Below are 23780 nucleotides of genomic sequence, written 5' to 3'. Positions count from 1 at the left end.
CCTGGAAGTCCAGGGGTAAGAGCACCTCTGAACAGCAAAACAATGATGTCCTGAGCAGGAATCTGCAGGAGAAAGTCCTTCAGTATCCCACAATGAATTGTGAGGGAAGCGGAGAGGCTGCCCACATCAGTGTAGCAGCTCTCTTCTTCCTGGCCGCTCTGTATGCAGTACTCCCTGGTGGAGATTGCACCAGGCTGCTGGGAGCTGCTGAGGACAGCCCGATCATGCAGACAATCAGGGCTATGCAGTAGAATGAGGCTTTTCGCCATTTATCTTGGTAAAGACCATGGTATAAAAGTCAGGTAGCCCTAGTCTGGGGCAGCAGACCAGGGCTATTTATTTATGTATTACTTATTTTTCTATATAAAGCACTTTGAGAACCGCTTTTAGAATTTTGTTGAAGCGCGGTATATAAATATTCGTAGTAAGTAAATAGCAGAGTAGGCTCCCAGACAAGCCTGGGGAGGCGAATTTCCCTTGTCCAACATGGCTTGTTCTATCTAGCAGGGAGGCTGTTGTAGACAGCCTGGTGGAAATCATACATGCTTCTCTGAGGGAGGGCAGGATGCCTCCTTGTCTCAAGGAGGCAATCATTAGACCTCTTCTAAAGAAGCCTGCATTAGATCCCTCAGAGTCGAGCAATTATAGGCCTGTTTCCAACCTCCCATGGCTGGGCAAGGTAATTGAAAGGGTGGTGGCCTCTCAGCTCCAGGTGGTCTTGGAGGAAACTGATTATCTAGACGCATTTCAAACTGGTTTTTGCCCAGGCTATGGGGTGGAGACTGCCTTGGTCAGCCTGATGGATGATCTCCAATTGGGAATTGACAGAGGAAGTGTGACACTATTGGTCCTTTTGGATCTCTCGGCAGCTTTCGATAGTATCGACCATAGTATCCTCCTGGAATGTCTGAGGGTGTTGGAGGTGGGAGGCACTGTTTTACAGTGGTTCCACTCCTACCTCTAGGACAGATTCCAGGTGGTGTCGATTGGAGACTGTTGCTCTTCAAGATCTGAACTTAATATGTGTAAACCGCCCTGAGCCATTTTTTGGAAGGGCGGTATAGAAATCAAACAAAAAAACAAGTATGGTGTCCCTCAAGGCTCCGTACTTTCTCCAATGCTTTTTAACATCTACATGAAACCGCTGGGGGCGATCATCAGGGGATTTGGAGCTGGGTGTTACCATTAGGCTGATGACACCCAGATCTACTTCTCCAGGTCAACTTCTTCAGGAGCTGGCATATCCTCCCTAAATTCCTGTTTGGAAGCAGTAATGGGCTGGGTGAGGGAGAATAAACTCAGACTGAATCCAGATAAGTCAGAGGTACTTATTGTGCGGGGTCAGCACTCTAGAGACGATTTTGATCTTGTTCTAGATGGGGTCACACTTCCCCAAAAGGAACAGGTTCTCAGTCTGGGAGTACTTCTGGATTCACACCTCTCCCTGCTTTCTCAGGTTGAGGCAGTGTCCAGGGGTGCTTTCTATCAGCTCCAGCTCATATGCCAGCTGCGCCCGTTTCTTGAGATCAATGACCTCAAAACAGTCGTACATCTGTTGTTAACCTCCAGACTTGACTTCTGTAATGCGCTCTATGTGGGGCTGCCTTTGTATATAGTCTGGAAATTTCAGTTGGTTCAGAATGTGGCAGCTAGTCTGGTCTCTGGGTCATCTCATAGGAACATAGGAAGCTGCCGTATACTGAGTCAGGCCATTGGTCTATCTAGCTCAGTATTGTCTTCACAGACTGGCAGTGGCTTCTCCAAGGTTGCAGGCAGGAATCTCTCTCAGCCCTATTGTGGAGATGCTGCCAGGGAGGGAACTTGGAACCTAGATGCTCTTCCCAGAGCGGCTCCATCCCCTGAGGGGAATATCTTGCAGTGCTCACACTTCTAGTCTCCCATTCAAATGCAACCACAGTGGACCCTGCTTAGCTAAGGGGACAAGTCATGCTCACTACCACACGACCGCTCTCCTCTCCATCTCAGAGAGACCACATTACTCCTTTACTGATGGAACTACACTGAATGTCAATAGGTTTCAGGACAAAATACAAAGTGCTAGTAATAACTTATAAAGCCCTTAACGGCTTAGGCCCTGGGTATCTTAGAGAGCGTCTTCTTCACTACGAGCCCCGCTGCCCATTGAGGTCATCTGAGGTGTTCTGTCTCCAGTTATCTCCAACTCGTTTGGTGGCTACACAGAGACAGGCCTTCTCGATCACTGCCTCGAGATTGTGGAATGCTCTCCCTGCTGAGATACAATCCTCCCCATCTCTGGCAATTTTCAAAAAACACCTGAAAACCCATCTTTTCGCCCAAGCTTTCTCAGTTTCCTAATTTCTTTTAGGTTTTAATCTCTGGTTTATTTTTAAATTGTTAAATTGTTTTATAATTTTTTTGTATATGTTTTTAACTTGTTTTATGCTATTGTTAACTGCCCAGAGATGAAAGTTTGGGGTAGACAACCTTATTCAACACAGCATCTTTTTTTGCAGAAATTACATGTTTTTAAAATCATTTTCTGAACTATAAGTTTTAATATCAACAGTTTTCAGAACTTTTGATATAAAATATCAAAATTATATATGTCAGCTGCCGATGTTTGCACCTCAGTACTTTTTTCCAATGACCAATTCACTTTATTTGTTTGTTTGTTACATGTATAGACCGCCCCATCCAAAGGCTCTTGGTGTTCAAAGGCTCATGGAGCAACATTATGTTGCTCCATGACATGTTCAGTCAGGATATATTGGCATATGTAAGAGCAGTCATAATAGAAGCCCACCATTTCAAATGGATACTTCAAACTAAAAAGATTCTGTAGATAGTTTCATGGCAAATCTACATGGGACCAATTTATGATAGGTTTTTTTCCTGTTAAAAGAATGTAATTAATATGTTTAGATTTTATTCCTAAGGAGTCTCCAGAGCGTTCAGAAGTTCACCACTGAAATACAGCTGTGGACTGTAGACAATATAGTAATGGTTACATGTAGTCAACTAGAGGAGGTGACAAATTAAATGGGTTATTTCCTAAAAAAATAATATGTCCATCCAGACATTGATTTGGACTGGCTAGCGGCAGAAGGCCCATTTCTATGGGTAAGATGAGAAGCTCCAGATTGCATAGGAGAAATCTACCTTGGGTCTGTTTTCCACTTTGCCCTTTTTCTGCTGGGTTCCTCCCACATGGTCCAGACTTTCTCATTATATACTAGCAATATAAAAGGCAGCACCATAGCAGCTCTCTTCAATGTAACATGAGTAGCCATTGTAATTCAGTAAGCCAGTTCACACAATCATTAGTAGGGTAGGACAAGCATCCTACCCACCTTTGGGAGCTGTACAGACTCCCGATCTTTGATTGTGTGCTAACAAAAACCAAGGTAGGAAGAGGTGGGTATGATGGTATGTGAGACAGGAACTGGGTAGGATGGCAAGTGCTGGGTAGGACAGCACCATCTTACCCAGCCCATCTCACAGCCAAGTACTCCCCCGCTCTGCCAGGCTTTTGCTAGCACATGTCCAAAACCTGGAAGCATGCACAGCTCCCAAAGCTGGGTAGGACACTTGTCTCCATTAATGATTGTGTGAACTAGCTTAGTGGAGATTTGGGCTTAAGAAAAGAAAAGAAAAAGAGCATCAGCCAACCCCCTTTCTATAAGACAAGTCGCTTTTGAAACTTGAAAATTTACAAAGCGGTTTGTGATGTTTTATAAGGCCTGTTGGATGGACCCTAATGAAGCCTTTTGGTTGTAGCCTAAAATGGTAAATATCTGTTTAGATTAAAATACAATCTGAAACTCAATTCATTTTGTATCAACATCTTTATTAGGAGATTTCATGTTTTACATAAGTGTTGGTGTTGTACTTCTTAAATTAATCTTATTTAAAGCTGTAGTGTTTCTTGTTGGTTATATTCTGCAATAATGGACATTAAGAACCATGGAATCTAATTGTCTAGATGCTCATACGTAAAATGCCATTATCTTATTATTAAAATATCTAGAGCCACTTTTTCTTCATTTTTCTTCTATTCTATTACATTGTCATTTGATGCATTTGCTGAAATTAGAAACACCTGACTCTTCAACTAATTTTTGTACAGAATAATTCATCTCAATTCATTTTTGGCAGAATTTTGCATCCAAGCAGTTGACAGTCTTGCACTGATTAATTATATTTATTGTTGTTTATAAAATTGCTATACAAGTTTTAGATGTATGGGAGCATTTATACCAATTACACTATATTCCTGTCATTACAACATATGGCAAGAAAAGGGACTGCTGTGTCATGAGATTCTAAATGAGAAATGAGGAATGAATAATTCTTAATAGGAGGAAAATATAATTATACCATCTATAGAATTGCCCTACTCTCTTCTCTCTTTTTCTCTCTCAGCATAGCTAGGCAGAAATATTTCCATAGGGCACAGCAGTGCATTCCTTATCACAACTCTCCTTTGTTATTGTTGAGTGTTTTTGTTTTTGTTTTTGTGTGATTCAAAACTGCAAGAACATATATAACAGCAGCTTTCCTACTGAAACAAGCATATTGCAGACTCCCTTTAAATAGAATTTTAACAGGTGTGCATTTAGCAAATATACCACATGTGATTAAATATTAAGCAAGTAGCTTCTTGTGTTTAAACAATACTGTTAGCATCAGAAAAAGGGGGGGAGGCTGGCAAACATTTCTGCAGGCAAAGGAGATGAGAGAGAAAATTTGATGAAAGCCTAGTTTTCAAAGGAATGCCTGCTGCATGTAGCTGGAGGCAACTTAATATTAGCTATGTTTCTTTGTAAGACCTATTTATATGGGATGTAGGTTGGATGTTCTTTTTTGCATAGTCAAAAATGGTACTTTATAAAGATTATAAATACCTGTAGTGGTTCCTATCTTTCATCCTCCTGCTACTTGAACATAATTTTTATTCATCTTTAGAATAAAGCAGGGTGGGGACCATTCAATTTAGTCAGTGTTTAGAATCCTTCCTTCCACTAGGAATTGTGAGGGAGGACGTCATGGGCAGAGCAGAAGCACAGGCATTTGTATTATAAACTCTGCAAATGTATGTGGGCTCACAATCTAGACTTTTGCGTGCGGGAGATCACTAGATCCCTAAAGGATTGGAAACCTGACTTATGGATGTGAGAAATCATTGGATCCTTTCTGAATTCACTTTCCCTGAATGGAAAACATGGTGGAATTGTTTCAGAGTAACTAATGCAGAAACACCAATTTTGTATAATCTACTTCATTCAGCCTTTACTCTCAAAACAGAGGTGCAGTATCATTTTGGTCATTGAACTTAGTAAAGCAGCTTAAAAATTGAAATGACAGGAAATGTATGGTGTGTGTGTGTGTGTGTGTGTGTGTGTGTGTGTGTGTGTGTGTGTTTAAAAAATAAAAATTCTGATACATACTTTCCCTCAAACATATTTCTGGCTGTGTGAAAGGATGAGTGTATATGTGTGTGTGTGTGTGTGTGTGTGTGTGTGTGTGTGTGTGTGTGTTTCATTTGGTATTACTTTTTAGAACAGCCTATACATAAAAAGCTAGCCCATGCTCATAAGCCCTGTTGTCATCTCTAACATGTGAGCCCATTGAGTTGTGTATTGCATTGCAGCAAAGCTAGCTTCCATATGATGGACATCTAGAAAGCATCCCCAACATCAAGCAACCCACAGTACGCTGGCAAATCAAAAATAAAAACCTGCAGCTCTGTAAACATTATGAAGAGTTAACGTTCTAAATTTCTTACCAATGTTTTAGAGGTGGCATGCTGTTATAATTATAGTGAAAACAAAGCATGGTCTGTGAATTAACATGTGTGTCTCTGTGTTGAGTATTATATGTGTGTGTGATACATATCTTTCTTAGTCTTGGCTTTTAGTTGTGCAGTAAATTATGTTAAAAATCTTTGAAAAATTTGTTAGCTACTGCTTAAGCTTTTGTGAAGAGTGGATATGTCATCTGTCTGTTCCAGATATGTTGCATGATGTTTCTGAAATGCATTCTTGCTACCTTTTCATTTGTTTCTCCAGTTCTAGTCTCATCTTGATTTTTTCATACATTAATATTTGGCTTTTCTTTCCTTCCATTTCATTTTTCCTCCACTGCCTAAAATCCTTCCACCATCATGGCAGAAGAAGCTATCACTCCTACACTTATTACCTGTAAGTAACTTATTTGTGCATCATCAGAGACATGCTTTCTGCCATGTTGTTCTTCTGTGCATGAATAGTGAATACTAATGGTTCAGCTTCCCTTGTAAAACTCAAAACACTTTTTCAGCATCACTTGAAACAAAACATCTTCATATTGTATCCAAATCCACTTTTCCTTAAGGTGTCCTTTGCCACGTACTGTGTGTTAGATTGTTGTCATTGAAAATAGTCGGAGGGCATAAGCACCATAAAGAGGTGCTTTTAAAAAGACTTACAGCCAGATACCATGCATGTTTACTCAGAAGTAAGTCCTGTATTCAAAGGGCTTAATCCCAAATAAGTGTCCACAAGATTGCAGCATTAGATTTCTGTTTTTGTCTTTGTTGAAAATTTGGTAATGTATGTACATCTGCAACCATTTACCATATATCCATTGCTGTATACATTTTAGTCCCATTCATAAATAAACAAATTGCTTAATTGTTATTGGATATTATGGAATACAAAATCAATACCATGTTGATCCCAGAGAATGATATACACTAAGTAGGTAAGAGGATATTTTTTATATTTGGACTTCAAAAAGGCAATTTCATGGGGATTTGTTTGCTTTGTTTAGTGTAGTTTTTACAAGAAAACTTAGTATTAAATAAATGAGCATAGGCACAGTTTGTCATAACCTGACTGTTTACTACTTGTTCCTGAAGAAATCCTCCTGGTGAGTGCACAATGAATGAGCCATAATTTTATAGTAAATATAGTAGATGTTTGTTGAATGTTCTCCTTAACAGTGGAGGGCAGTTCCCGTATGTCATGCTTGTAAACATCCCAAAGGCACCTGACCAGCCACTGTTGGAAACAACATGCTGGTCTAGGCAGACTTTAGTCCAATCCAGCAGAATTCTTTTACATTTTTATTTTTATGCTCTCCGTGGGCTATACAGTTAATACAGGAATAGGGGATATAACATTTGCATAGGGCTATTGTTCAGTTAGATCAAGCCGTTGGTCTCATGTCTGTTGACCTTGCACCTGCAATTCTGTTATCATTGTGTTGTCATCTCAATAGAAAAAATTGTAATCTGGCCTCATTTTTGCTTTGGAACCTGTTGCCAGACATGCAAGAGACAAAGCTATATTTTCCATCTCAACAGTGTTTTGATTTGTTCCGGGAAGGGGGAGTTGCTGTGTATCATTAGTGAATAGGCAAGTTTTTTGCTAGGCTTTATCCCCAGCCTGCCAAAAGACACTGGGTCTACCTCTGCCCCTACTTGGAAACATGCTCTGGGCTCCACTCCACTCCACAAGAGGACTCTGCCTGCAGGCTCTGCTCAGGTGCAAGATATTTTTAATTGCATGAGTTGGAAGCCTGATGAGAGCAATGTAATACATGAATAGTAACTCACAGATTTCAAATGTCGCAAACTCCATACATAATCTCTGATACACCTTTAAAAAACAGATTATTTTTAACTTTTAAACACTTTTAAAAAAATATTGTTTGGTCTGAAAGTCTTGAGGTTCAAGTTCAGACTTAATACTCCTGGTTTTGTATCTGCTTCACTTATAAACTCAAATCATATTATATAGGTTTAACTGAGAACTTTATTAAGAAACAATTTCATTTCCTTCCTCTTCTTTCATCCTCCTGAGTCCATCCCCCCAAACTCCCTAAAGTTTCCCCATTGGTACAAATTTCTAAATTAAATAAACTGATTATGAGATAGGATACAACTCTAAGCTGGGTCCACCCTGGTTGCATATGAATGGGAGACTAGAAGTGAGCACTGTAAGATATTCCCCTCAGGGAATGGAGCTGCTCTGGGAAGAGCATCAGAAGGTTCCAAGTTCCCTCCCTGGCTTCTCCAAGATAGGGCTGAGGGAGACTCCTGCCTACAATCTTGGAGAAGCTGCTTCCGGTCTGTGAAGACAATACTGAACTAAATAGACCAATGGTCGGACTCAGTATATGGCAGCTTCCTATGTTCCTAATGCTCATATAAATGAAGACATGGGGGTGACTCCAATATATGAAATAGATCACCTCATATGGCACCTCCAGCCTCAAAGGCAGGATCACTCTGAGCACCAGTTGTAGGGGAGTAACAGCAGGAGAGAGGGCATGCCCTCAGCTCCTGCCTGTAAGTTTCCAGTGGCATCTGGTGAGCCACGGTGTGAAACAGGATGCAGGACTAGATGGATGCAGGACTGTTCTTATGTATCATGAGAATGAATCTTGTATAGATTTTTATTCTTGCTGGCCCAAGTCTCTCCACTTAACAGAGAGTAAAAATGGTGATGCTTCTGTGAACAGTTGAAGGTGCAAACTATTGTGTTGCACTGAAATTATTTATATGCTAGTAGGTGAGATCTGTCATTGACCAGGCAAAGCCATTTTGCATAGATTACACTTCTAGGAAAGTTCAGCAAATTAATATGTATAATATGAATTGTTATTAATGTATTAGCAAAAGGAAAGTAAAAGAACAATTTGAAATCTGTAAAATTTTAACTTCAAACATAATTCATTTAATATACAGTAAATTTTAATCATAGTATCTGTTTTTCTTGAGCGTTATGTCATTTTGGAATTATTGTTCTGATTATTAAGTATTAAAAATCTGTTGAATAATAGCAAACAAAATATGATTAATTCAAAATTTCTGCTTAAAAATATAAAAAATAAAAACTTGTCTCCAAGCATGTTCCAGTGTAAAAAGTAGTTCATTCAGCTAATTTAAGTGACAGGGTTGTTCATGCAAAATTTGGTATCTGTAGGTAATTGGGAAGTAACATATTCAGAATTTCTTCAAAAAGCTACAAAAAATAATTAATTTTTCAGTGAGCATATTCCAATGTGAAAAGCAGTGTATTCAGTTAATTTCACTGGCAGGATTGTACAAAATTTGGTATTTGTAAGTTATCGGGAAGTATAACTTTATTTCACACAAAAGAACAAATTCTTCAAAACATAAACAGTAATAAATGATAGGTGCAAAAGATGAGCTCATGAATTTTATAGTCTGCTAAGTATTTGAATGATGTATACAAATAGACTAGCAGACCGCACCATGAATACTGAGCATGAAACGAAGCTTTCAATATCATTTCAGTCCTGGGACATCTTGGATCAGGAGGAAAGAGAGAAGTTGTATCATATGAGTAAAGCAGGAGTTTTGATAGCAAGTCCTTTTGTTGTATTCCCATGAAACAGCTTTGTAGTTATGTCAGTATGAATAATGGTGAACAGTAGGCCTGTGCAAAGATTTGACTTAAAAGTATTGAAGATAATCATGTGTGACCCCACAGTGGGGCTGCCACTCCCACCGTTTCTGTCCATGCAGAGTGGTTCTCTGCACAGAGCTGGAGAGGGCCATTAAAGGAAAGGCTAAAAACTCTATGGGGAAAGCACTGGGAAGGACTACATTTCACTAGGGCTTCCTGCATCTCTGAATCCCTTAAATGGCTCTCCCCAGATGCTGTGCACAGGACTTCTCTGCACAGAAGTAAACAGTGGGAGTGGCTACCTCCCCATGGGAGGCAGCTTCAACTATACACCAGCCTATTGAAAATCCTGAGGATTTTCAGCTGGTGGGTGGTGTTCAGGAACATTTTTACTTCTATCTGCAGACTTTTAATATATGTACAGTATATAGACATTCTTAAGGTCCAGTCTTGCTGCATGGTGAAACCACAGCTTCACGGGTAATTTGTGTTGCTTAGAGACTGTAGTTTCATAACAGATTGAGCTGTTAGATTTCAGGATGATTTAATGAAATATTGAACCAAATGCCAAGGCCAGAACCATGAGAAATGAGGTGAATGTACACAAATCAGTGTGCAGGGGCTTTCTTATTATTATTTTAAGTAATAGGTTGAGTAAAGTAACTCGGATGTCTTTTCATTTATATTTTTTAGTACTCGGTCACTTCAAAAAGTGAGCACACCTTCATTTCTTCCGTTCATTTTTACCCCACTGCTTTGCAGGTGGGGGTGGGGAATTAGTGGCATCCCATGTTCCAACTACCCCGCAACCCACAAACCACTGGGTACTCAGTTTATATTTTAGGAATTTTTGAGGTGTTTAGACTCTTCTGTGTATAATGAATTCTCATAGGGATTCATTATGAGGAAAGGTTATTAGACACCAAAGAGCCTAAACACTTGGGGGGGGGAATCCTAGAATGTAAACTGAGTAGTACCCCACTGCCTTGCGGGTGAGAGGAGGGTGTAGTTGGCACATGGCAGTTGACACTGTCATGGGAGCAGAGCTGGTCTTGTGGTAGCAAGCGTGACTTGTCACCTTAGCTAAGCAGGGTCCACCCTGGTTACAAATGAATGGGAGACTAGAAGTGTGAGCACTGTAAGATATTCCCCTCAGGGAATGGAGCTGCTATGGGAAGAGCATCAGAAGGTTCCAAGTTCCCTCCCTGGCATTTCCAAGATAGGGCTGAGAGAGATTCCTGCCTGCAACCTTGGAGAAGCCACTGCCAGTATTGAAGACAATACTGAGCTAGATAGACCAATGGTCTGACTCAGTATATGGCAGCTTCCAGTGTTCCTGTATTCTATTGCCCAAAAGACAGTCAAAATGAGTAGAAGAAATGAAGGTGTGTAATGTATCCTCATAGGGATTCATTGAGGGGAAATTATTATACACCAAAGAATCCAAACACTTGAAAAATAGTGACCACACATTTTGCTTCATAACTGCACTTCTACAAGGGCTAGCACTTAGCTTTTTCCCCCAATGAAAGCTGGGAATCTGAGGAAATTAATAGGAGGGATCCGAATTTTGAATTGATGCAAATCGAATCAGGCGTGATTTGATTTGGATCCGAATCTAGCCAGTGGACCACAAGGGTGATCTGCTTTGTCTCCAAATCACCTGAATCAGCTAGATTTGGGTACAGATTGATTTGTATCCGAATCAATTTGCACATCCCTACAGTCTGATACACCTCCAAGCTGGGGGGAGGCCATGGCTGAACATTGGATATACATACATGTATGTGCAGTGTTTAGAGGAGCACTCTGTACATTTGATGGGAGCAGCAGCATTCAGCACTGTCCAGGCAATGTCCTGCTAACTGACCACACTCCACATGCAACATCTTAGAAAAGGATGCCTTGCTGGGCAGCCCCACTTGATCAGGTGTGTTTTTAATGAAAGGGTTTCTTCAACGTGTGCTCCCTCTCCTACCCCAGATGGAAGTTGTCAAAACATATTGTAAGGAAACTGCAATTAAAGGTCCTGTGTGCCCGGCAACATGCCAAGGTGTGTGTTGCAGGTTGCTCCAGGAACACAAGTAAATGTACAGATGCAGAAGGAGATTTCTGGAATTCCTGTTGTCTCTTTCTTTATATGACTAGATAACAGGAAGGTTTCCATAGACATGGTTTCCGCAGTTTTCTGCACTAGATTGGCACATTGGTATTTCTGCCAAGCGATGCAGTATCACTTGCCTGTAATGTATTATCTTTGTTGGGAATAGATTGCCCAATTCCTGGTGTCACCTTGGCTCCATGTGTTTGTGAACATACTTCTGCAGTCCTTTATTGCTGGAAACCTCTCCCGCTGTGCCTTTCTTGTCATCCCATCCTTTTTGTGAGGATTGACAAAGGGAGACCTTAAGACTCAGTGGAAAGCAGGCTTTCCCCAATGTGGTTCTCTCCCTTTAAATGCATTGAAGCTTGGTATGCGGCAGTGTGATATCCCTGTTGCCAGGCAAGGGCAGGAGGAGTCTGGAGACTTCGGATGGTGGGGCAGCTGATCAGAGAGGCGGCCAGTGGGGCAGCTGATTGGAGAAGCATAAAGAGGCATAGAGCTGAAGTGTTTCTGGGCTGCTCTGAGCTGCCTTCTCTGTGGTTTGTGGAGCAGCCACAGCACAACACCCAGGTTATGCCAGCTGAAACCAGCCAAGGTGACTAGCTCAATCTCTAAAAAGGCCAATCAGGTAGCAGGCCCCTCGGTCTTACCCTTGGTCAGTGGCACACCCAGCTCCCCAGTCAGATGTACAAAACTCTCTAGCAGATTATTACAAATCAAAGATTACTCTGGACTAGCAAAAAGAAAACCATCTAGTTAGTGTGGTGAACATGTAGCCTGCCCTGCTCCTCAAAGCCCACTCCAAAAATCTGCTAAATGCTTCAGAGGCCGCACAGGAGATGGAGCAGCCCATAGGGAGTGCCCTGTTAAAATACAACTTACCTGCAAAGGAAAAACCAAGCTGGTCGAAATCAGCAGGATGTACGGGCAAGAGGCGGAAAGGAAACTCAATGTCACACTTTGCTACCAGGGCCACAGAGCCTCAGCCCCTTTGCATTCCAATCGCTTCATCGAAGGATGTATATTGCATCGAACAGAGATGTTCAGGGATCCCATCATTACCTGAAGACCCCTTAGGATAGGAAAGGTGGTGAATTAGGTGAAATTCACCGGGAGTCTTCTTGGGGACCACCCCCAAAGGTTAGGGAAAGGGGCCCAGGACCCTATTGACAGCAACTTCCTTGCAGATTTCCCTAAGCACTATATTTTCCATCCCCACGACAGACCACAAGTTGTGTGTGACAAAGGCCACCCGACGAGAGGATGAAGGGATCCTAAAGCCATCCTGAAACCCGCACCTTAGATAACTTGCTACCTAGTGGTAGTCCTGCATTGCAGCCCTTAGCCCTCCTACAGGTGGAGCTGGGGTGCTTGGCACCGCAGAAACCACATGCATGGCAGAACCTACGGGGGGACCTGGTACAGCGCCCCCCACTGTTTAACATGATGCTGCCTTCAAACCTGAGGTCCCAGCAGCCAAACTCACTACAAACAAAGTTCAGATTACTGTTTGTCATCTAAAACCTTGGGGCAGTTGGGTGATGAAACCATGGTTTCACGCATTCAGATGACCACAACATTGAACCTCTGGCACCATTGTCTCCAGTTTGGTGTTATGTCCGAAGGCAGCCATTGTGTGTTTCTATTACTTAATCTAAGTAAGGCAAGACACACAAGGGAAGGAAGCTGGTGGGAAATGATACATGTGGAACATCAGTTCTAGTCCTGTGTAGCCGAATGTAGTGGTGGAATCCTAACTTCCGACTTAGGCTGAACTTGGCCATAGTGAACAAACTGCTTATTCTGAAATGATAACATTCAAGTGGGGAGACTGAGAGAGAGGGTAGGTCATGATATTTATCCACCATCTCAGTGCTAGACTGTGATAATCATAGTGAAGTAGCCAGGATTGTCAACTTGAAATCATTAGTGTTTTTCTTCCTGACAGACTTCATATCTATGATAAAATTTGACTGTACTGAATTTGTTCCCACTGCAAACATCCCTCCAAGCATTCTTCAGTAAGTTAAAGACCAAAATGGGTTTTATCCTTTTATTCTTTCCATTGGGACTTAGGTATCTGTCACATGAGCTCTAGGATCCAGGCATGTAAGCAGACGCAGGCTGTCCATACAGGTGACTCGAAGGTGCCCACTGAGTCCAGTGGCTGATACCCATTGTCTAAAGCTTATGCTGGTTCATTTGTATTACCTTTGTCGCCTCGATTGCCTTGGATATTTTATTCATTTATATCCCACCTTTCTTTAACCATGAAACTCAAGGCAGCATATGTGGGGTCCCCAGGCAGTCTCCTATCCAGGCACTAACTAGAACTAGAACTGCTTAGTTTCAGCAAGATGGCTGCATCATGTGCCCTCAGACCATTCACTGGGCATATGTTCCCCTCCTTCTCTCCTCTGCACAGTGATAGAGCACTTTTGCACTTCTGCCCCTGTTCACATGTTCTGTGCCCCCCAAAAGTGCCCAAAGAGGTTCTTTTGCTGGGTTTGAGAGTTTTGCAGCTTAGTTTTATGACTCTTTGCTCCAAAGTTAGTCCCACTGTGTACTACAGGATTTATTTTCAAGTAAATGTGTAAAGAAGATTTAGTAAACCCTGCCCCCCCCCTCCAGTTCATCTCTTTTTAATAGATTTTCATTAGGGATGTGCATGAATCCTGATTCATGCACTGATTCAAAGGATCAGTTCAGGCACCTTTAAGAGCAAGAAGAGCAGGTCCATACCTGCTCCTCTGCTGTTCACCACAGCTTCCTGCTGTGGCATCACACTCCCCAGCACCCCTTGCATGTTAGTGGCATTCACATGGCCTCCGTGCATGCGCAGCTGCCATTTGTGTGGTCAGCAACCATGCTGATCACATAAATGGCCACTGAGGCACTGCCATGTGAGGGGTTCCGGAGAGAACAATGCTTCAGCAGCAGAACAGCAGGTACGAACCTGCTCTCCTCACTTTTAAAGGTGCCCAACTGACCCTTCGAATCAGTACACAAATCGCTGTTTGTGCACATCCCTAATTTTCATACAGATTTTTTTTTCTGATAGTCATTTGATTTTATACTTCAACTATCTACTAAGTCAAAGCTTTAAATGTATTTGAATCTAATTGAATAGGTGGGGTCAGTATCAGGTATATGGCTTTGTTTTCTGTTTTACTATTGCCTGTTATTTGAAGTTTTGCCTTCATTGATGTTCTCATTCAAAAGAAGCCATTAAACACAGATACTTGCTGAATGTGCCTACTGCATAAAAGCTTTAATTAAATCTACAAGCCGAGCCTTAAAAAGAACAAGAATCAAATTAATTGCAACCAGGGCTATGCATTTGTTTCTGTGACAGGCCTTTGCGCTTTGGTGAAAGTGAAATCTGTGTACCCTTATCTGGATTAGTAAACTCAATATCACTTTTCATTAGTGTGGTAGGTCATTGCCATATGTCTTCCATCCAGTGCATTCTACCTCATAAACAGAACACCATAGGATTCCATAGCTGTTCCTATGAAGAGGAATAAACTGTTTTCAGCTTTCTGCACCAATGGTTTTTGTGAGTTCTTCTCCACACTGAGCTTCCTAATTAGGCAACAGTATAATTAAGGTAAATTCTGCAAATACAAATATGACAACAGGATTTATAGCAGGTTTGAGTTATTATGCCATATGAGAGATCAATTATTTTATAGATATCATTTGACTTTCCAACCACCTGCAACTCTGAAATCTGTGCAATTACAGATTCATAGTAAATAGACTTTAAAATATGGCTAAAGATGGCAAGGGATGAAGCATGTCCGTTTCCAGAGGTCTGTTAAAAATGATGGGCATGCCTATAGATATTACTAGGCAAATATTCTGAGATATTTTAATTAATGTCAGCTGCTATTTACCTAGCCAACTTTCCATCTATCTGTTCCCCTACACAGCATAAATCAAGATATACATTCTGAAATCATATTCTCTGAGAAAAGGCCTATCTGGTATTGTACTCAGACAGCAGGGGAAATCATTTACTTCTTTTTTAAAAATCTTGTGCATATTAAAACCTGGTTCAGAAGGAATAGAATAGAAGAGTTTGGAGTGGATTACCTAAAACTGTAGCTTGTACTTTGTACAGAATGAACCAACTTCAATCCCACTGATTTCAGCAAGGGAAGTGAAATTGCTTTGCACCATTCAGAATTGATGCCCATTATATTATGGCTTAGTAAAGGACATGTATGTGGAAGCTTTTTCTCATTGGCTATATATTGCTTATAATTTCTTATCATATCCTTTGGAGTTGCTTCATGCTAGTCAATAACAGCTTTTACTCATCAGAAATACTAAACAAATTCAGTTGCATTGCACCATGTATTTGATTGCCTACATTTCTTGTTTCTTTTCCCAACCACAAAAATTTGAGAAAATGCAACTCATTCTGAATGTGTAATATGTGTAGTAATTGAGCAGTCTCTCCATAATCAAAATACAACAGATCAAAAGCTAGGGTTTTCAGATTTTAAAAGTTTCAATCAAGCATTGCAGTGATTCATGTTTTAGTATAATGCATTCTGCACTGGATGTGAGCAGGGCACATTTGTATGTGTTCTAATATTGATTAATAAAATATAACTTTTTAGATTCTGCTATTTAAAAAGAGTCCAGTCCATATGGTTCAGCATAAACGGTAGAGACGTTTACAAACATGCGAGGCACTCCCAACGCTTTGGGACATTTTGAAAGATCTTTCATCTCAGCTGTCTTAGGGTCTGGTAGGACAAGCTACAAAAAATCTCTGAGCAGAAATTAATGTTTTTCATTCTCTAGAGATGTAGAAGCAGCAATAGAAATATTCCTCCAGTAGGACCAATGTTGATATTGGGGAATTCCCATTCTTCTCTTAGCAGGACTACGGTTCTGACAGTTAAGCTGTAGCTTCTGCAGCACTCACAAACTGTTCTACTGAAGCCCTTTACAGCTAAATGGACAATTATAGTACCCACAATATTTTAATTACTGACTTATTGGAATGTTGTCACAAAGTGCCCTGTAGGACACCATGTATGAAGTGAAAAGAAAGTAGTGGATATAGTAATACCACCTGAGCAGAACCAGAGCCAGCCTTAGGGGTGAGCCCCTACCTGAAGGGGGCACCAAACTGAGCTTAGTGATTTGCTGTTCATTGAGTATACTGTCAGCAGTGAAGCTACAGAAGGCCTATGAGACTTCAGTGAGATCTCCAAACTGGGGTAGGAGATAGCTGGTAATAAAACAGCAAATTACTGAGAGGTAGCTGTGAGTCCTTTTCATGAGCATTGCTAGGAAAGCTTGGGAACAGAAGTCAGGCCTTTTACACTACTAGGTTTTGCAAACCTGTGCAAGCAACATAATCTGACAACAGTGATAAACTAACCTGGAAAGTGAGGGGGTGGGGGCAAAGACACTCACCCAGGGCCACCAGTTATCCCAGGGCCAGCCCTGAGCACAACATTTCTCTACTGCATTCTTTTCACATAGTGTGGCTAGTGTGGCACAGGACACTTTGTTACAACATCCTAATACTACAACCCCTTCTAACTGAACAGAGAGACATCTTTTAAAGTGGGGATTCTCTTAAATTTACCAGAGGGAGAGCAACAGTCCCTATCCAACCCCAGCACAGTATTCCTCCCATGGCTGTTGCTGGTGTCTGCCTTATGGTTGTGTTGAGTTTTTTGTGGGGGGGGGGGTTGTTTGTTTGTTTTAGTTTCTGAGCCCTCTGGGGACAGTGGGGGGGGGCATGTTGTTGTTATTTTATTATTATTATTTAAAATATTTCTATACCACCCAAAGCTTGCATCTCTGGTTGGTTTACAATTAAAATAATTTAAAACATTAAATCAATTAACAATCAAAATCATTTAAAAGATTAAAAACTTTCAAAACCCAGTATTAAAATGATTTAAAACTTTAAATCTAATTAAAAGCCTGGGTGAATAAATGTGTCTTCAATGCCTTTTTAAAAGTTGCCATTGATGGGGAGACTCTTATTTCAACAGGGAGTGCATTTCAAAGACCAGGGCCTGCAATGGAGAGGGCCCATTCCCAAGTAGCCACCAAACAAGTTGGTGGCAACCGTAGGCAAACCTCTCCAGATGATCTTAGCAGGCAGTGGGGCTCATGGCTAAGAAGATGTTCTCTTAAATACCTAGGGCCTAAGCTATTTAGGGTTTTATAGGTAATGACCAGCAACTTATATTTTGCCCAGAAACGTATTGGTAGCCAGTGCAATTCCTTCAACGGAGGAGTAACATGGTCTCTCCATATTTATGTATTATTCATTTTTATGAATAATAAAAATGGTGGCGCAGGTGGTAAAACTGCCGCCCTGTAACCAGAAGGTTACAAGTTCTATCCTGACCAGGGGCTCAAGGTTGACTCAGCCTTCCATCCTTCCGAGGTCAGTAAAACGAGTACCCAGAATGTTGGGGGGCAATATGCTAAATCATTGTAAACCGCTTAGAGAGCTCCAGCTACAGAGCGGTATATAAATGTAAGTGTTATTGTTATTATTATTATATGTAAACCACATTGACAGTTTTGGTTGAAGAGTGGTATATAAATACAGTATCCGTAGTAGTAGTAGTAGTAGTAGTAGTAATAGACAGTAGTTAAAATATTGTAATAATAATTTTCCATTTACCTGGATAATTATATGCTGCCCATGGTTACAGTACCAATGGAAGCATGCTGGCAAGCCCACCGGTCCTACCAAAGCACTCTGTAGCTCCCCTGCCCAGTACAGTGCAGAGACACTGTACATAGGGAGAGATCCTTCCTCATTCTGATTGAGAACTTCAGGTGCCCAGTGTTCTCATGCGGAGGATTTCTCTTTACAGCATTGCCACTATAGACAAATACTGTTATCAAGGAGCTCATTCCAAAGTGGGTAGGGCTTGCTGGCATGCTGCTTTTGGCACTGTACAGTGTACATTGTGCCCAACACAACTCAATATATAACTCTAATGTGAACATTTAATAATGTCATGATAATAAAATTTCTATAAAAATTCTTGTAAACCTGTATTGTGCGGTATCGGAACTTGGGAGATTATTTTGTTCTGCCAGTTCTGGATGGGGTCACACTTCCCCAGAAAGAGAAGGTATGCAGTCTGTGGGTGCTTCTGGACACACACCTCTCCCTGGTGTCCTGGGTTGAGGCAGTGGCCAGAGGTGCCTTTTATCAGCTTCAGCTGATACGCCAGCTGCATCCATTTCTTGAGATAAATTACCTCAGAACAGTAGTACATCTGCTGGTCACCTCCAGACTTGACTACTGCAGTGCGCTCTATGTGGGGCTGCCTTTGTACATAGTCCAGAAATTGCAGTTAGTCCAGAATATGGCAGCCAAGTTGGTCTCTGGGTCATCTCGGAGAGACAATATCACTCCTATCTTAATATTTTCCAGGCAAAGTACAAGGTTTTGGTTATAACCTATAAAACTCGAAACAGCTTGGGCCCTGGGTATTTAAGAGAACGTCTTCTTTGCTCTGAACCACACCACCCATTGATATCTTCTAGAGAGGTTCATCTGCAGTTGCCACCAGCTCGTCTGGTGGCTACTCAGGGATGGGCCTTATTTATTTGAGTAGTAATATTTATTTATTTGAGTAGTAATAAAGTATTTATTTATTTATAAATATTATTTATTTTTTTGAGTATTAATATAGTATTATTATAGGCTTTGGAACACACTTCCTGATGAAATAAGAGCCTCCCCTTCTCTTACAACTTTTAAAAAGGCTGTCAAGACACATTTGTTCACCCAGGCTTTTAATTAGATATTGTTTTAATTGTGTTTTTAATAGTTTTAACGTTTTAAATTTTATTTGTTGAAATTATTTTTTGTTTTTATTGTTTTGTTGTAAATTGCCCAGAGCCTTGCATTTTGGGCGGTATGCAAATGTGTTAAAATAAACAAACAAACCAACAAACCTGAATAAGTAAAATAGAGACCTATATGGATATGTCCTTTCCAAATAGGGTATCCGATAAAATTCTTCAAGTGAATCTTCAAAAAGGAAATTCTTCATAAAATGGCAAATCACATCCCCAAAATATAATAAAATGCAGTTCTCAGCTGGAATGAATAACTTTTCCAAGTGGAGAGTGAGATGGAATCAAAAAATCTTCATGGGAATACTTATCAAATGTCAAATCACTACTCCACCAGTTGTCATAAAATCCAGTTCTTCAAATAAAATGAGTGTCTTTTTCAAGTGGAGTGCCATATAAGATCACATATGAATCTCCATGAGAACATTTAAAATGTCAGATGTGTTTCAACCATGCATCTTCCTCAGTGGCTTATATGGTCTATATCCAATACTGTTTTCTATATGTATCTTCATCTCCTCACAAGAGTTCTTGAAAACTGTAGGAGGAACTACTGTGAGTAAATGAAGATACATTATAGTGTATATATTGAGTTGTGTTGGGCATTTTAATATTTTTAGGGTTCTTGGTTTGGTTTGATTGCAATTGGTAGAACCTATAGCACCTGTTTTTATGTTCTTGCAGTGTACGTTGTTACATAATGGGTGAACAGGGCTATGTGTCTTAGAATGGATTCACCAATGTTTAATACACTGGAAGGGAAATATGAATTGGGTTTTTGAGGGGAGGGAGCACAGGGCCTATCTTTTAAAGAAGATAAAAGTATTATTTTTAAAAAGATAAATTTTAATATTTACATTCCATTTTCAATATATATGTCAGTATATTTCAGGGAGAAATCATTGTCCACGTGTAAAGAGAGAATGAGAGGGAAAGCCTGCAATAAAAGGAATGGAATCATTAATTAAGATCAGTGTTGTGTTCGCTTGAAGTGCTACTTTATGCCTGTTTTCATGACTGAAACTTCAGTGATGGGTTATAATTTTATTTATTATGGATTTAGTTATAACTGCAGTAAGAATACCTCTGTGTTTGTCTTACCAAATTTTATTGAATATTCATATAACAGTGGGATTATTGTATAACAGAAAAGGTCATTTGATGAAATTAGTTACACTAGTGCAAGCATTACTTACGGAAGATTTTGCTATCATTAGGGTCATTCCATCAGGCAATCAAGCAAATGAGATCAAACTAGTGACCCTTAGGAAAATAAATTAACCTCAACAATAAATAAAAGGTTACTATTCACTGCAAGCACTCCCAGACTAGCTAATTTTGATTAATTACATCTTCTACTTTGGGCTATAGATCCTCTTTAAGCTATTCAGATTATTAATGGATGGTGGCATGTTAATGCAGACTAAAAATAATGTTGCTTATTTTCTCTTATGATTAAATTAATGCCAGCTTTTCCAGTGACATGCACAGAGCTTAAAGTAACCATCTTACCCTCTAATCAGTATGAAGTTAGCTTGCTAACTGTATTTATTTATTAGCTATCCAACTCTATGTCCAAGGAGCTCTTGGCAGCATATACTGAGTTTACCTCATTTTATCCTCAAAACTCTGTGTGAAGTACTACTGCTAATATTTATATAGCTTTTTTCAGTAAAGGTTCTCAAAGCAGTTTTTGATTAAGTGCTGTCAAGTCCGTGTCGCCTCTTAGCGACCACATAGATAGATTCTCTCCAGGATGATCTATCTTCAGCTTGACCTTTAAGGTCTCTCAGTGGTGCATTCATTGTTGTTGTAATCAAGTCCATCCACCTTGCTACTGGTCTGCTCCCTTTCTCTTCTGCAGCGGCGGGGAGGGTGTGTGGCCGCCAGAAGTTGGTGTGGCTCTGGAGAACACAAAACAGTGACTCCACTGGCAAACGCACAGGGCTTGGTAAGGGCTGCATTTCCCTCCTCCCTTCTGAATGGAAGCGCTGTTTTGTAAAGCACCCTTGGATTTACCATCTCTGGACATCACGGCAGAGAGGAGGAAGAGGCAAGCAGGTTGCCTTGCCCCCTTGCATCTGACATCAGGCCCAGAGGATGGGGCTTGGGGTGATAGGGTTTTGCACACATAAGAGGGGCCCCCTTCCTGCTCTTTGTCACCAAGGAAGCTCACTATGCCCCTGCTCTTGGGAACAGAGTTGAGATGCTCCCTTGTGTTAGTATAGCCAAATCTTTATAAAACAATTTCCCCATGGTACAGTAAAATCACACATACACAGAGTAGCCTACATCCAAATTAAGAGTTGAAGATGGGGAACACTTCCATGTGCAGCTCTCAGGGATATGTTCCTGGCAATGAAAAGGACTTCTACAGAGAGGGGAGAGAAGCGAAAATTGCCTCCCCACTCTCTTCTCTACACTTTGCTCTTGCAAGGCAAGCCTCACCTGCACCTTGTTTTTAGGCTACTTGCCAGGACAGAGATTGTACTCACTCTTATAAGACTGTGTATCATGTCAACTAGTAAAAAATAGAGCATACACAGGGCACACTTAGGTAATTTTGGAGCCTGGACCTGAAGAGCTTTGGAGTGCCCACCCCACCCCCGTTTGAAGGCTGAGAGGGTTGGCGGCAAGTCAAATCATTATTATTATTATTTTACATTTTTAAAGCGGTGCTGTGCAGCGGGGATGGGAACTGCCAGAGAGTGTGCGGGCACTCGGAGGAGAGAGGCAGAGGCAAGAGCTCCTTCTCTGAGCCTGCCTGCCTGCCTCCCAAATGACAGATCAGGCTGTTTTCAGCCCATTTAGGTGCTCTCTGTGCACATGCAGCAGTGCTTTTAAAATGTTTTTTTTTAAAGGTTTGACTTGCCCAGCAGACATGGGGCAGCAGTGGGGCTCTGGGGAGACCCCCCAGAAAAATTAGAGGCCCCCCAGAAGGCAGGAGGCCATGGACCATATCCCCATGGTCCATGGCTAAGTGTGTCTCTGAGCATAAGAAACTTCTCTGAGTATCTCAACAGAGAAAATATTATACAGTCTTCTCTCTCTCTCTCTCTCTATCTATCTATCTATCTATCTCTTTCTCTTTCTCTTTCTTGCATTATTGACATCTTTACCTGTTCTAGTTACTCAGATTCTGATCTTGCTTGTTTTAGCTCTGATCTTTCATTCTTTTAACTCTGCTCTTTCTTTGTATCTGGACTTGTTTGCTCCTCTTTGTTCATCCACGATAGCCTTTCTCTTCACAAACTTAGTTTACCTTCCAGAATTTTCACTCTTGAATTCAGACTGCAAAGTACTCATGGTGTAGATTTCATTCTTTATTAAATTATATTAATTATAAGTGTATGTTGTCCATGCTATCTCCTGCTTTCAATTTTCCTAAACAAGCTTATTTATCCTTGGTCACTATGTATTAAGTCTCATCTAAATATCTTTGTTTTAATGTTCACTACTTCATCCCTCAGTGCCTTTCTTTTCTTCCTTCCCTAACTCCCTCTAGGTCAAGACTTCTGTGATAAAATTGCTAACATGTTTTTCCTTCCTTTCCAGTTGCCAGAGTTCTTCTCTAGGATTTCTTCAAAATCATTCTGATTCTAGTTCTTCATCATTTTATTTTGCTCTAGCCTCTTGTTTTCCCTTTTGTTCCCACTATCTGTTACTTGCACCTCTTTTCTCTTCCTTCCTTCATAATCTATTATGTGCTCTTCAGTTTCCTTCTTCCTTTCTTACATCTATTTAAACTACTGTTCTTCCTTCCCTTCTTCATATCTTTAATCCTTCTTTGATGTCAGGAGCTTTTCCTCCTGATGTGTCATCTGTTACACCTCTTCTGGGAAAAAAAATTCCCTTAATGCCTTTTTTCCTCCCCGTAACCTGATCTCCAGGTGCAACTTTTTAGCATGGAGATAATAAGGGCTAAGATCCAGTGCACAGGAAAAATCCTAATTGTGTATGGAGGGCACCTTGATGTCTCTCACTGACCTTGACTTAAATCCCCCTGAGGTATGAATGTACACCCACCCTTCCTGTGGTGAAGTGAAGTAAAATTGCCATCTGGGAAGGTCCCTGGAGAATGTCCCCAGCCAGTTAAAAAAGCCTGTCTTGGGATCTCTGGATCTAGAAACAGAAAGAAATTCTGAAAAGAAGTCAATGGAATTTCAAATAGGGGATGAAGTTACGGTTTTTCTTCCCCTGAAAAATGACAATATCAAGGAATCCGGGGAAGGACCCAGGGACAGAGCCACCGTTGAGCAGACAGGTTCAAAGAACCCAGCTGTGAGGGAGAGGAAGGGAAATAAAACACTTCCTGAAATGAGAGGGAGTGAGCTCACTCAGGCTATCCCAAGTCCAGGCCACAGCCCCTTTGCTTGTGATGTCACACTCAAAGGGGGTGTGGCCTGGGCTTG

The 23780-nt window shown here is 40.8% G+C and overlaps 1 protein-coding gene across 13 annotated transcripts in view; it reads left to right on the top strand.

The window, feature by feature from the left end:
• The window catches only part of PTPRM (protein tyrosine phosphatase receptor type M), a 665945-nt gene that overhangs the window by 453342 nt on the left and 188823 nt on the right, over nt 1–23780 (top strand). For 6 of the 13 annotated variants that reach the window (XM_053243122.1, XM_053243114.1, XM_053243112.1 and 3 more), the window contains one exon: nt 6153–6182. The exons of the other annotated variants lie outside the window; for them this stretch is intronic. In XM_053243122.1, the coding sequence (XP_053099097.1) occupies nt 6153–6182 (30 nt within the window). The remainder of the gene's footprint in view (nt 1–6152; nt 6183–23780) is intronic. 13 annotated transcript variants of the gene reach the window in all.

The sequence above is a fragment of the Hemicordylus capensis genome, chromosome 4, assembly GCF_027244095.1.
Source record: "Hemicordylus capensis ecotype Gifberg chromosome 4, rHemCap1.1.pri, whole genome shotgun sequence".
NCBI lineage: Eukaryota > Metazoa > Chordata > Lepidosauria > Squamata > Cordylidae > Hemicordylus > Hemicordylus capensis.
This window is presented reverse-complemented; position numbering and strand designations above follow the sequence as displayed.